This window comes from Hydra vulgaris, chromosome 05, assembly GCF_038396675.1.
Source record: "Hydra vulgaris chromosome 05, alternate assembly HydraT2T_AEP".
In the NCBI taxonomy this organism is placed as follows: Eukaryota; Metazoa; Cnidaria; class Hydrozoa; order Anthoathecata; family Hydridae; genus Hydra; species Hydra vulgaris.
This window is the reverse complement of record NC_088924.1, coordinates 35,910,001-35,923,544: the sequence shown is the minus strand read 5'-3', so window position 1 is coordinate 35,923,544 and position 13,544 is coordinate 35,910,001. Positions and strand designations below refer to the sequence as shown.

At 26.6% G+C, this 13,544-nt stretch overlaps 1 protein-coding gene across 1 annotated transcript in view; it reads right to left on the bottom strand.

Annotated features, from left to right (window-relative positions):
• Positions 1 to 588: 588 nt before the first annotated feature.
• Positions 589 to 13,544, bottom strand: part of LOC100211234 (uncharacterized) — a 15,134-nt gene continuing 2,178 nt past the window's right edge. The window contains exons 2-3 of the mRNA XM_065798040.1: positions 1,145 to 1,285; positions 589 to 1,072 (exon numbers count right to left, since the gene is read on the bottom strand). Coding sequence (XP_065654112.1) covers positions 915 to 1,072; positions 1,145 to 1,285 — 299 coding nt within the window. The 3' untranslated portion in view covers positions 589 to 914. The remainder of the gene's footprint in view (positions 1,073 to 1,144; positions 1,286 to 13,544) is intronic.

The following is a 13,544-nucleotide window of genomic DNA, read 5'->3' as shown; positions in this document are numbered from 1 at the left end:
GTTTTTTAATACTCCTCTGTGTTCAGTTTATTTTAGTTATTACTCCTTCTCTATATTCAGTTTAATTTATTTCAATTTGTCTCGATGTTTCGCGCACCCCTGTACAATTTACTACAACAAATTACAACTTATTAGAACAATATATTATGACAACTTTCTACAACTTACTGCGACTAGTTTATAAAAACTTTAAAAAAAGGTAAAACTACAATATATAATTAGAAAAAAATTATTAACCAAATCTTATCAGTAGGATTTTCAAGTTAAAAAAAAGACTATTTCCATTCTCGATACTAAATATATTTTGAAGTTAAAGCATTTCTTAAAAATATAAATCGAACATTCAATATCAATGAAAGCATTTTTGAAATGTATAACAATAAAAAAGATAACTATGAAAATGCAGTCTTAGTAAAGTAGTTAAAATGCTTGCTTCAGAATCAAGAGCTTCAAGGTTTGATGGCTGCTCTAGCCATTTATACCTTATTTGTAACACAGAGTAAACTATGCAGTTATAGCTCTTCTGCTGTGCTTTGTGACAAAACCGTTATTTCTTCTTGGACTATTAACCAAAATAAAAAAAAACTATTATGTTAATGTAATATATTACATATAGATTTTATAATATACTATACATTCTAATCATAAACTATACATATGTTTGAATTCAATTGCTTAAATAAACCCCTTCCATTTTGTAATTATCTCAAATTCTTTTAAATAGAAAGTTTTTTAGGAAGAAGTGCTTCGTTTAACTTATTTTTTAGCTTTCATTTACTTACATAATGTTGCGCTAATTATCTAATCAGTAAACACGTGTTTTTATTTGATTAGCTTTTATACCTGTTTTTGTCTATTTGCGTTAACTTCGATGAGAACTTGAATTAACACACTATTGATATTATATTTTAATATCATTTTCTTTTGATGTCAATATTTATTATTGTTACAACAAGCGCTGCAAACATGCACATAATACCACCCCAAGCAAATGCGTAACTCCACTTTAACGAATAATAGTTGCTGTCATATTGAGTTGCATAGATTGATAAACCAACAAGAGCCAAAATTACTATTAAAAAAAAAATAGAACCATAAAACTGATTTCTTAAAAAAAATGTTACCAGTAAACCATATAACTTACATATTGCAGTTTGCAGAACAGCAAGCCATTTTTCGGTCTTGTTTATATCATTTTTGCAAATGACATATATAGATACAAAAATGCTGATCAAGTGGACTACCAACGAAGCATACAAAAAGATTTTTACTGGGAGAAATTCACCTAAATAAACAAAATTATGTCAACAATACATAATAAACAAATAAAACAACCCACTTTATAAATCAATGTTGGGTGCGACGAGAGTTATATTTAGCTTAAACATTTAATTAATATTTAATAAAACTGTAAGCTGAAAACTTTCCAACCTTAAAAAAACGACAACAAAGTTATATAATGTTTACCCATATAACTAACAATTAGAAGTAAACCATTTTTGAACTTTATGCATAAGATAAATTGTCCTAGCTATGAAAAATCTATTTGAAATTACAATCTGTCTAAAATCAACCAAACTACAACTCTTTATCTTTTTTTTATTACTTTTTATTTATATTCTCTTTTTATTATATCACCTATTTCATCATTTAATTGTTGTTATTTATTTTTATATTTAATTTTTAATTTATTTTTATTAGATTGTATAAAACAAGATAAGTTATGTGATAAAAATGAGTTGTCATTTCAAAAATATCATTCTTTAAAACACATTGTATTACAACCAATGTCATAAAAAAATCATAAAAGCTTTTGTTAAGTAGTAAAAAATAATATGACGCATAGTAAAGAAGAACTAAAGCATATTAGATTCATATAATTACAGACAACCTTGATCAAATATTTGTGCTAGAAGGTAGCACTCCCACTTGTTGTCAAGCAAGGATGCCCCATAAATGTGCGAGTATTTTGGCCATACATCAATTGGAAGTGCTTGTCATTTATTTTGTTTTGGTCAGTTCTTGATTCTCTCTTGCTTTTAATTTATTTAAATGATTTTAAAAATGCATCAGTAGAGAAAAATCCAATAATATTTACTAACGTGAACTTTGAAGTAAGAAGAGTCAATGACAGGTTTAAGACAAATAAACTCTCACCGAATGTGGATGAAACAAAGTATTCTTTATTCCAGGCTGTAAATTTTGTCCAATGTTCAGTATCCTGATGAATGCCGAGTCATTTATGCTGTCTCAACAACACAATAAACACGGATGTTTGGTGTATCCACCTTAGAAAACCAACAGAAAACCAAGCATCTTAAAAGCTTCACGCACATCTTAGAAGTCTTTACATAGTTTTCCTTATGCACAAAGTGTGCTACAAAAATGAAGGTGTACTACAGTCGGACTGGCAAGTAACTTGTAATTATATCAGAAAAGTGCAACAGCTTTTATACAGTGACACAGACACTCATGCATAGCGTAGATCTTTGTATAGGCTACTTGCCTGCTAGAGTTAAATTACAAGCAGGATGTAAAAAGTTTCTCAGCCTTAGACATAACAACGAGAAATCAGATTTGTTTTTACTCAACCCAAAATCTTTAATCAAACAATAAACTTCTTGGTGATTAGGAAAATACAAGTTACTGTTGTTACTCACACTGGTCACCATCACTCTTATAGTCTTAATTTGCAAATTTCCCACAGTTTAAATTGCTATTTTTCCTCCATGGAGTGCAGTGTTTAGAATAAATGTCATTTGAGGCAATTGAGCAATGAAAGAAGGTATGCTAGGAAACACTAAGCTTTTAAAACTTTTAGATTTCATAACATCCACCATATATGGTGGATATTTTAAAATATGAAATTTCCAAGAGTTTGGTGTTTCCTAGCATACCTTCTTTCATTGCTCAACTGCCTCAAATGACATTTATTTTCCATTACAACTGCTACTTTATGTTAGATAAGTAGTAGTTGTTTAAATGATTTGTAAACCGTCTTCAGTTTGCATAAATAGCGAAGAACATCAATTTTTGCTGCCACAAAACCAATTTTCCAGTGTTGATCTACAGAATCCAGAATGCTTTGCTACATATATAGCAATGTAACCAGATAGGATTTTGTCCATCGCAATATAATACTCAAAACATTTTTAGGCTGTGGTGCAATATAACATAAAAAAATAAATAAATTCGCTACACTGCAACCTACCTTGCTATAATTAGTTAACAGTTTACAGTGTGTTTTACACAAAAAACTTTTTAAATTCAAAATATAAAAAAGAGATTGGCTAAAATTGCATATCTAAATGCTAATAATAATGCACAGTGCAAAAAATCAAAATTGTTTAACATTTTTACACCACTTACGTTACTAACTAAATTGTATAAAAAACCAGCCTAAAATGTATGTATATATATATATATATATGTTAGTGTTGTTATCGCCTTCGACTAAATCGGCTAAAAGTCGACTAGTCGAAAGTCAAAATTAGTCGACTTAGGAAAAGTCAATTTAATCGACTAAGGACTTCCTACTAATCGACTTAAAGTTAATTTAGTCCAGTAAAAATTTTAAAGTACTTATATCCTTTCATTCGATATAACTTTGCAATCTTTAATTTTTATTTGTTGATTTATTAACAATAGTATGTATTATTATAACTATTAGGGGTCGTGCACAAATTAAATCACGCAATTTTAGGTACAAGTTCCGTATGAGTTGTCACAAACCCCTCCCCCTCATATCCTAGAGCGTAACGCAATTTATGGACGACCCCTAAATACTTTCATCCAGAGCCGCTCCAAGCTGGCTTGGGGCCATAGACCAAAACTATGCTGTGAAACTCAAAAATTTAAATGTCATTAATATATATATATATATATATATATATATATATATATATATATATATATATATATATATATATATATATATATATATATATATATATATATATATATATATATATATATATATATATATATATATATATATATATATATATATATATATATATATATATATATATATATATGTATATATACATTTTTTTTTTTTCTTCATATATTTTGCTGTTTAATCAATAATAGAAAAAAGTTATTCCATAAAAAAAAGAAAAAATATGTATTTATACAAGCAGACAGGGGCTCAAAGAAGATATGGATTACCAGAGTCACCACAATCTTTTCATAGAGCCCCTATGTGAACTTTAACAAGTGCACAGAAAATAAAGTTATAATAATAAAATTAAAAAAAATTACAATATAAAAAAAACTCTATTAAAATCTTTAAAAAAATAACTCCGTAATAAAAAATAAAGACAGAAAAAAAAGACAATAAGAGGAATAAATTCCTTTGAATATATCAAAAAATTAGGTTAAAAAACGATAGTGTATATTAAAAAAAACGATAATGTATATCTTAAGTTTCAAACCTGCCATTTGATTTCAAAATTTCTTTTTTTACATAAAATTTAAATGAATTTACTGTTTTCACCATACTGATGTGGTTATTTTTAAAACCGTTTCATATCTTAGGCCCCCGAAATGTTATACTATATTTTTGTATTTAGTTTACGAGGTAGTGTGAATGTGAGCCTCTCGTTTGATCTCAGAGTTTTGATTTATCTTAAATTTTATTTCAAACTTTTTCGGTGTGAGATTTTTTAAATGATAATACATAAAGATCATGTGTTAAAATATATAAAGATCATTTGTTTACTATTTATAGAAAGAAATGGTAATTTAAGTGGCAGGTTTTCTTTCTGCGTTTTTTTATAAAATAATGTATATTGAATTTTGTCTACGTTTATTGAGAGTTTATTAGCTGTGAACCATTTATTTACTTATAACAGCTCAATATACATTTCACCATATATCTCATTAATATCACTATTGGACATAAACAAACTAGTGTCATCAGCATACATAATTGAATTTAAATTTGCAGATACATTACAGAAGTCGTTAATATATATTAAAAAAGGAGAGGGCTGAGAATTGAACCTTGTGGTACTCCACACAGAATATTTAATGTACCAGAATCCGGATTTATCACATATTGTTTTTGGTCAGTAAGGTAGCTTTTTATTCAAGAAAATGTTTTGTTTGTTTCACCATAATAATTTATTTTTTCTAAGAGTATAGAGTGGTCTACTGTGTCAAATGTGTCAAATATATATATATATATATATATATATATATATATATATATATATATATATATATATTATATATATATATATATATATATATATATATATATATATATATATATATATATATATATATATATATATATATATGTATATATATATACCGGTTTTTGCATCCATTTAAAATAAACATGACGCATGACATTTAAATGACCATTTAAAACAATCGTGATTTTCAATTAAAACATTTAACGCGTGCACAATCTCAGCATTCTATATAACTTAAAAAAAAGGTTTAATTTTAATTTTTTTTTTTTTTTAATTAAATTTTTTAAAAAAAAAATTTATTTAAATTTTTATTTTATTTAAAATATAATGTTTATATTCCAATTACTGTCGAGGTATGTCATCTGACCTAAGACACGCTTCGAAAAAGCTTTCGCAGCGTGTGTAATAGTTCGGTAAGTTAACATTAGGAATAGATAAGCATGTCTCACGCTTCTTTTAAGTAGTTCATTTCTTCCAGCTGGGGCCGTATTTCTTCGCCCGTTATTCTTAAGATTAAAAAAAAAAATCTCTTCACACGGATTCAAGAATAGTGAATATGGTGGCAAATATTTTATTTGAATGTTCTGAGCCCTCATCTCAACATTATAATGGATTCTGACATTATCCATCGCCAGGGTAAATTCTTCCTCTGTCCCCAAAACTCTTACGACTTCATCAATATATTATTGAAACAAAACTGTGTTGACTGATACACTGACAGCTTTGCAGTGAATAATATTTAAACCATTGACGGCCAATATTATCGAAATGTCACGCTGCCTAGGACGAATGATCGGGTTTGGTGTTACTCCTCTTCTTGCCCATGAATGACTGCGAAACATGTGTAAATTAAATGAACTTTCATCAATAAAAACAATATTTCGATAGCGATGAATAGACGAGACTGAAGTATACCACCTAATATATTCAATTCGAAGATTTTTTACATAATTGTTGTTTCTTCTTTCATAAATTGGTCGAGTAATTTTATATGTGTATCCAAGATTGGTCACCCATCTCCAGACAGTTGTAATCAATACATTTTCATTTAAAGCATGTTTAATTTCAATTATAGTTGTTGTTGTATTATCGTTTATAAGCTCTTCAATTCTTCTTCTAATCTCTTCATTATAAATAACGTGACGAGCGCCACCAGGAACCAGGAAGTTTTGAATTCGTTCGATCGTACCTTCTTAAAATTGATTGCATTGTGTTTCGATTAACTCCGGTTAACGATGAAGCTTCAGATTGAATTTTTCCTTGGTCAACGACTAGATTTACAACAAGATCTCGCATGTTTTAGGAAACGGAATTTCGCAGCATGAAGATTCAGATTGAGTTTTTCGCGGCAATTAAGTTTCAGATTGAAATTTTCACGTATTTTGGCAAACAGAATTTCGCTGTATGTTTTAATGAAAATTTAATATGCACATGCGCTAAATGAAGAGTACACCGGAAAAAACGGCAGAGTCACATTTAAAAAGTTTTGAGAAAGTATGTATTAATCATTTACAAAAGTTTTCATATAAAGCATAGGAGTAAATAATAAAAAATTACTTCTTGATTAATTTATCTGAAGTTTACATTTTTAATAAAATATTTGGAACTTTTATTAAAAAATTTTTTTTTCTAACTTTATACAAAGACTTATAAATGATTCATAAATACTTTCTTAAAACTTTTTAAATGCGACTATGCCTTTTTTTCCCCTGTACTCTTCAAATGTTTTAATAGGAAATCATGGTAGCTTTAATTATCATCATGGATGTTTAATTGAACATGGTTGTTTTGCCAATACAGCATGTGTATAAAAAATATGTACCGGGTTTTACATCTCAAAACAAACATGACATCCATTTAAATTTTAAATAAATTCCATGAAATTAAAATAAAAGATTATATAATATTAATAAATTTAAATAAATTTAAATAAATAAATATATAAATAAAACCTTTTTTTTGTGTGAATAATATAGAATGTTAAGATTGCGCATGCGTTAAATGTTTTAATTGAAAATTACCATTGTTTTAATTGATTGTCACAATGTTTTAAATGAATGTCATGGTTGTTTTAAGTGAGTGTCATGGTTGTTTTAAATGGATGCCATGGTTGTTTTAAATAGATGCAAAAGCCGGTATACTAGTAGCAGTAAACGTAAAAAAATAATTTCATTTAAAATCTTTTACAAATATGAACTATCAAAAGGCATAAAAAAAGTAAATAAAATAAAACTAATCTCTTAAAGTTTATTCTAAATAACTAATAAAAAATATCTAGATTTAAAGGATATCCAATTTTTGAAAAAGAATTTTTTTTAGAAAATTTAACATGCTAGAAGCACAATTACAAGTCATGTTTTAAGGATAAAATGCACAGCAATTGTGGGAGAGTGGCTGAGCTTATATTGTTTGTTGATTTATTACTGTTATTTTGATGAATTAAGGCAATATTGTACGTGTTAGTTATCACGTAAACATTGTCAAGTTATTACATGTCTACGTGGCAGCTAACATAATGTCTACATGACAACTAAACACGTACAATGATATATCAGTTCACCAAAAGAATAATAATTCCCCCCCCCCCTCTCCTCCTAAAGTAGACGATCTTTAAATTATAGTCGGTTTTTTGACGAATATAGTCGGGTATTTGACACAATTCAGTCGGGTGAATTTTCGTATCAGGTTTTTTTTTCTTTTAAGGAAGCAGTCGGTACTTTTTAAGGATTTACCTTCCCCTCCTTCTTCATTTTATTTGTAGAATCGCCTCTGGCTTGAATTGTTGGTTAGAAATGTAATAATTGAAAAAATATATACGTAGTACCCGCAAAGCCAATCAATAAATCCAATAAATCAACTTGTTGAAGAGTTTTGATCAATTTTGAGTGTTTTCTTTCACATTTAAAAAATAGCTTTTTTGCCGTTTATTTACAAAAAGAAAAATTGTGTTTAAAGAACAAGAGCAAGAAGAAGACACGTTTTCTAATAATCAAGTCCAGTAATAAAAATTAAAAAATATATATATTAAAAAAATTGTAAACAAGTGTAATTACACGTTTATTACACGTAAAATACAATGCAATAGATTGCCGATAAAATTAAAAGCATAATAATTTTTGAATAAAAAATAAAAAACTTTTATTTCATTTATTTTTTATTTTTTGTATTGACATTAAAAAGTTTGTATTATTTATAAATTTATTTTCTTTTTATATAATAAAAGACTTTTTGTATTAAGAGAGCTTTAGAGCAGTATTCTTTTTAGTAAAAAATTTTGAAAAATATTTCCATAGAAATGATAACGGTAATGCATTTGGTAAAAACTTTAAATTAGTTCAAGGAAGAAAAAAAGTTATTTAATAAAAATTGAATAAAGTATTTGTGAGAGGTTTTATTAAAGAAAGATCAAAATATATTTGGAGAAAGTCCATACATTAATAGTAAAGCCTGGTGTGTTATTTGTAAATCACTCATATTGAATAATTCTTTATTAAATATATTAGAACTGTTGTCGGAATGAAAAAGATTAAAGTCATCTTCAAACAATATAACATTTAAAATACTTGATGGTTAGTATAAATCATTTGTATGAAATATTATAAGTTCTAATATTGATTCTTGGGGAACACCACACGTATTGTGTTTGACTATTTCATTATTTTAAAAATTAGACTAGGATTGTGTCTTGTTTTACCGGTAACTTTCAAAACCAAAATAAGTTTTTGTTTTTTTCTTCATAGAGTTCTATTTTTCTTAAAAGTATCTACAGCAAACAATGTTACTTTCGACAGATCAATAAAAACTCCTGATGTAAAATAATCATTATTGAAACCATCTGCTACATAATTAATTATCTTGATTACTGCATTAGATTGCAGTTGGATTATTTTTTTCTAAAGCCAATTTATTTATAGTACAGTATATTGTTTATCTTGAAATAATCATGAATTCTGTTGTACGTTTCAGTAATTATGAGAAGCAATGTAAGAAGAAAATAATTCTAAAAATTTGAAATGAATGCGGCAACTTTTAATTTTTCAAAAAAAGAGGTAAAAAATATGAAAAATGACGGTTCAATGGTATCACATACCGACATACCTACATTCATGCTAACGTTGCTGAAACCCTTAATTTTATTATTGTTTAGACTATTAAAAGCATTCCTTATTTTGGCTAGATTCAAATTTTTGCATAATTGTATTACTCGATTTAAAATAAGATTCAAACTTTATGAAACTCTGCTGACAAGTTCGGCCCCAATTTGAGAAAAACGAGTTAAATTTTTCATTTTTTTTTTAACCACAAATCTTTTCCTCATCACGTCAAAGCTTTTGAGACAAATCAAACGTTTCTTGAGTGTCGTCGATAGTAAACATGTTTCTGTGTTATAGTAGTTTTGGCTAACAAATAATGGATATGTTAGAAAATTCCTTTAATTACCAGCTGGTTGCCTATAAATAGAATTTTTCTAAAATATTTTTGGTAGTTTTGTTAAACGTTTGAATGCAACAAATCACCATTTTTTTCATTAACACTGCAGTGTATTTTTGTCTGCAAATCAATTAGCATTGTTTGTACAAAATGGTCTAATTTCATAAAACATAATTAATTGATTTGTGGACAAAGGTACTTAGACCACCACTAGCGCAGTCAAAACTCAGTTTGTGAACTGGTACGTAATTATTTAATTTAATTTTTTTTTATTTTATTGTGGTTTTAAATCAAGTTTCTGTGAGAGAAATTATTTTAAAATCATGGTTTAGCAAGACAAACTATCTTTAAATCATGGTTCAGCGAGACAAACTTTTTTTTTTATTATTGCTAAATTTATGCAAAACAGTTTAAAACACCTTTTTGCGTTAAATTTGGCCAGTTTATACTTTAATTTGGCATTTTTTCATTTTAATTTAGCAGTTTTCACTTTACAAATTATAGTGAAAATTGCCAAATTAAAGTAAAAATTGAAACTTAACATACTACTACTGTTTTCACTTTAATTTGAAATTTTTTCATTTAATTTGGCAATTTTCACTTTAATTTGTAAAGTGAAAATTGCCAAATTAAAATGATAAAAAGGCCGAATTAAAGTGAAAATTGTCCAATTTAAATGCAAAAAGGTGTAGTCAAAGTATTGCTAATACTTCAAATGTTTAGTTTTAAAATGGAAAATGTATTTTGGTTCTGATAAAGATATTGAGTAGAATTAAAAATTGAATTGTACTCCTTTCTTAGTTTTTTTACGAGTACTCACATTCTAAGTTTTTAATACGAGTACTCGCTTTTTACGTTTTTTTATCATCACTAATATTCATAGTTAAATGAGAAATTATTCTTCATTTTAAAAATTTAAATTTAAAATAATTATGAAAACAAGTTAATACATAAATAATAGAATAAAATTATTCAAAGTTAAAAGTTAAAAACTTAAAAAATATATAAATATGTTAGGAAGACAATTTCTTACTTTTGTTTGTAATCCATTACCGAATTACTTATTTTAACATCACTGTCAATCCAGATTTGCCTTCGTTTTCTTAAATCTTATTAACCCCTAAATTGTTTCGGTGACAACGATCCTCCAACTTTCAGCACTTGATGGGGATCTAAACCCCGTCAAGTGCTGCAACTGACGGGGTAAAAAAAGTAAATATAATTTTGGCATTATGGCGTTCTTCACGCTCCTAATATTAGATTAATAATATCATTTTATTTTTGTTAGAAAAAGTATTTTGAAAAAGTTTATAGAAAAAATTATGCTTTGCAGATAATGAATAATTTATTTTACAAAACTTCTTAATGTAAATCATACTTTGCAGGGAATTAAAAATATGGCTTTTTAAATTTTAACATCAAAGCATGACTTGAAATTTTCAAGTTGAAAATCTTCTGAAAAGATTTGAAATTGTTTTGTTAATTCAAAACATTACAGCAGTGTTTTACCAATTTTAAGCAAAAGTCGCTTAAACTTTGTTTCTTTTTTATATATATATATTTTTATATTTTTCTGCGTTTACTGAAAACTGGCCAAAATTAATCAAGTCAGGCTATGTTCTCATTTGTTTATAATGTTCACCATATTTAAGGACCCTGTTAATAAAAATGCTAAAAACAATCTTATGACCATTTAACTTATTTTAAAATCGTGTTCGTATTAAGACAAATAAAACTAAGAAATAGGTTTCTCTCTGCAATCGCAAAAATTGGTGCTTTTTTTTTTTAATTTTATTTTTGTCATTTTACACATTTTACAATGATATCTATAAATTTAAACAAATATATATAATTACAAGCTGACTGGGGCAAGTAGAAGTCAAAATGACTTATCATCAAGCCCCTTTGTGAAATACAAAAAAAATACAATTAAATTTTACATCTTCCAATATTATATAAAAGAGTGAAATTAATAAGTTTAAAAAAATAATAAAAATTTGGTTAGAAATTTTAGAAGGTTAAAAAAGAACTTAAAGTTAAAAAAAGAAGAAATTTAAGATAAAATTAAAATATAAATTAACAAATAAAAAATTAGAAATCTGTACATATTCGTATACATATTAAAGACAATAAACAAAAACAAAAATTTAATTCGCTTCATATGCATATACATATTCAATACAATATTAAAATTAAATAAAGTACATAAAAAATTAAAAATACAAAATTATTTCGATTTTTTTTAAAAAAAATGAAAGAATGTACGTAATGTTTAAATTTAGTAAGTGTTTTTTTATAGTTCTTTTAAATGTAGCAATAGATTTTATTTTTTTCATATTTTCGTCAAGAACCGAATGCTTACTCTCTCTCTCTCTCCCTCCTCACCCCCCCCCCTCCTTATTTTGTTTTCTTTTTTTTTTGCACAGCGGGCGTAGTTACGTCACATACAATATTGCGTATGACGCTTTTTTTTGATGGGGTAAACTAAAAATCTACGTACGCCCTTGGTAGTAACAACCGTTCATGAATTATGTCAAGCAATTTTTCATTAAATAAAATGCTAAAACAATTTTTTTTTTTTAATTATGAGTTAAAACGCTAATAATTAAATGCATGTTTAGGTTGCGCAAGTTGATTTATAAATGGTCACTCAAAATCATTATCATTAGCTGTACTGAAGGTGTTTAAACGGTCCCTTATAAAAAAGAAAAAAAGAAGAACAAAAATTCAGGCTTTGGCTTTTCTCTGGATAAAAAGTTTCAGAAATTTTGAAAACAGTCCTACGGGTTTCAAAATAGTTTACCCCAGTTAACTGCACGACTCTAACCCATATTTAACTCGACATTGAACAAAAGCATGAGCAATAGTATGAATGGACATTTGGTTTAACCAAAAGTTTTATCTTAATTTTTTAGCCTAAAAAAGTAATAAAATTATTAAAATAGAAAGTGAAAAGAACAAGAAAGTAAAAATTGACAAATTTTTTATTTTTTATTTTATTTTTTTATTTCATAAGTATGGAGGAGTTACTATTTTTATCCACAATTCACTTAATTATATTTTAAGTAACGATCTCTGTGTTATTGAAACAGATTGTGAATCATTATGCATTGAATTAGTAAATAAAACTAAAACTAACATAATTATAAATGGTATTTATAGACCTCCATCTGGTAATATAAAAAAAGTTTAAAACTCATCTTAAAACATTTCTAAACAAAATTAAAAATTCGAGGAAACATATTTATTTGGTCGAGGATTTTAACATCAACCTAATTAACTATGCTTCTAATAATAATGCTAAGAAATTTATAAATATTCTTCTAGAAAATAACTTTATTCCAACAATAAACAAATCAACAAGAGTTACAAAAAAATCTTCTACTCTACATGATGAAATCATAACTAACAATTTTTATAATATTTCTCTTTACACAGGTAGAATTCAGACTGATTTATCAAATCATTTTCCTACATTCTTAGCTACCAATAACATTTTAATTAACAATATTGCCACAAAATCAACAATATTTCGGCGACAGATCAATGAAAACTCCTTAAAGCATTTTAAAAACTGTTTAAAAAATTATGCTGATTGGAATTTAATTTTGCAATCTAGTGATGCTAACAATGTAATTTGTTTCTTGGTTTGCAAGCAATATGAAGTAGTGTTTCCATAAAAAAATAATAATCATAACAATCAAATCACTTCAAAGACCTTGGATGTCAAAAGGCTGACTAAAATCTTCAAAAAAGAAAGAAAAATTATATATAAAGTATCTTTAAAAAAAATCTTATAAAAATTACAAAAATATATTCGAAAAAACGAAAAGATACTCAAAAAAGCTTTATTAAGCTCATTTATTACAGGCCTATATCTATATAACCGTGTTTTTCAACATTGCTTAA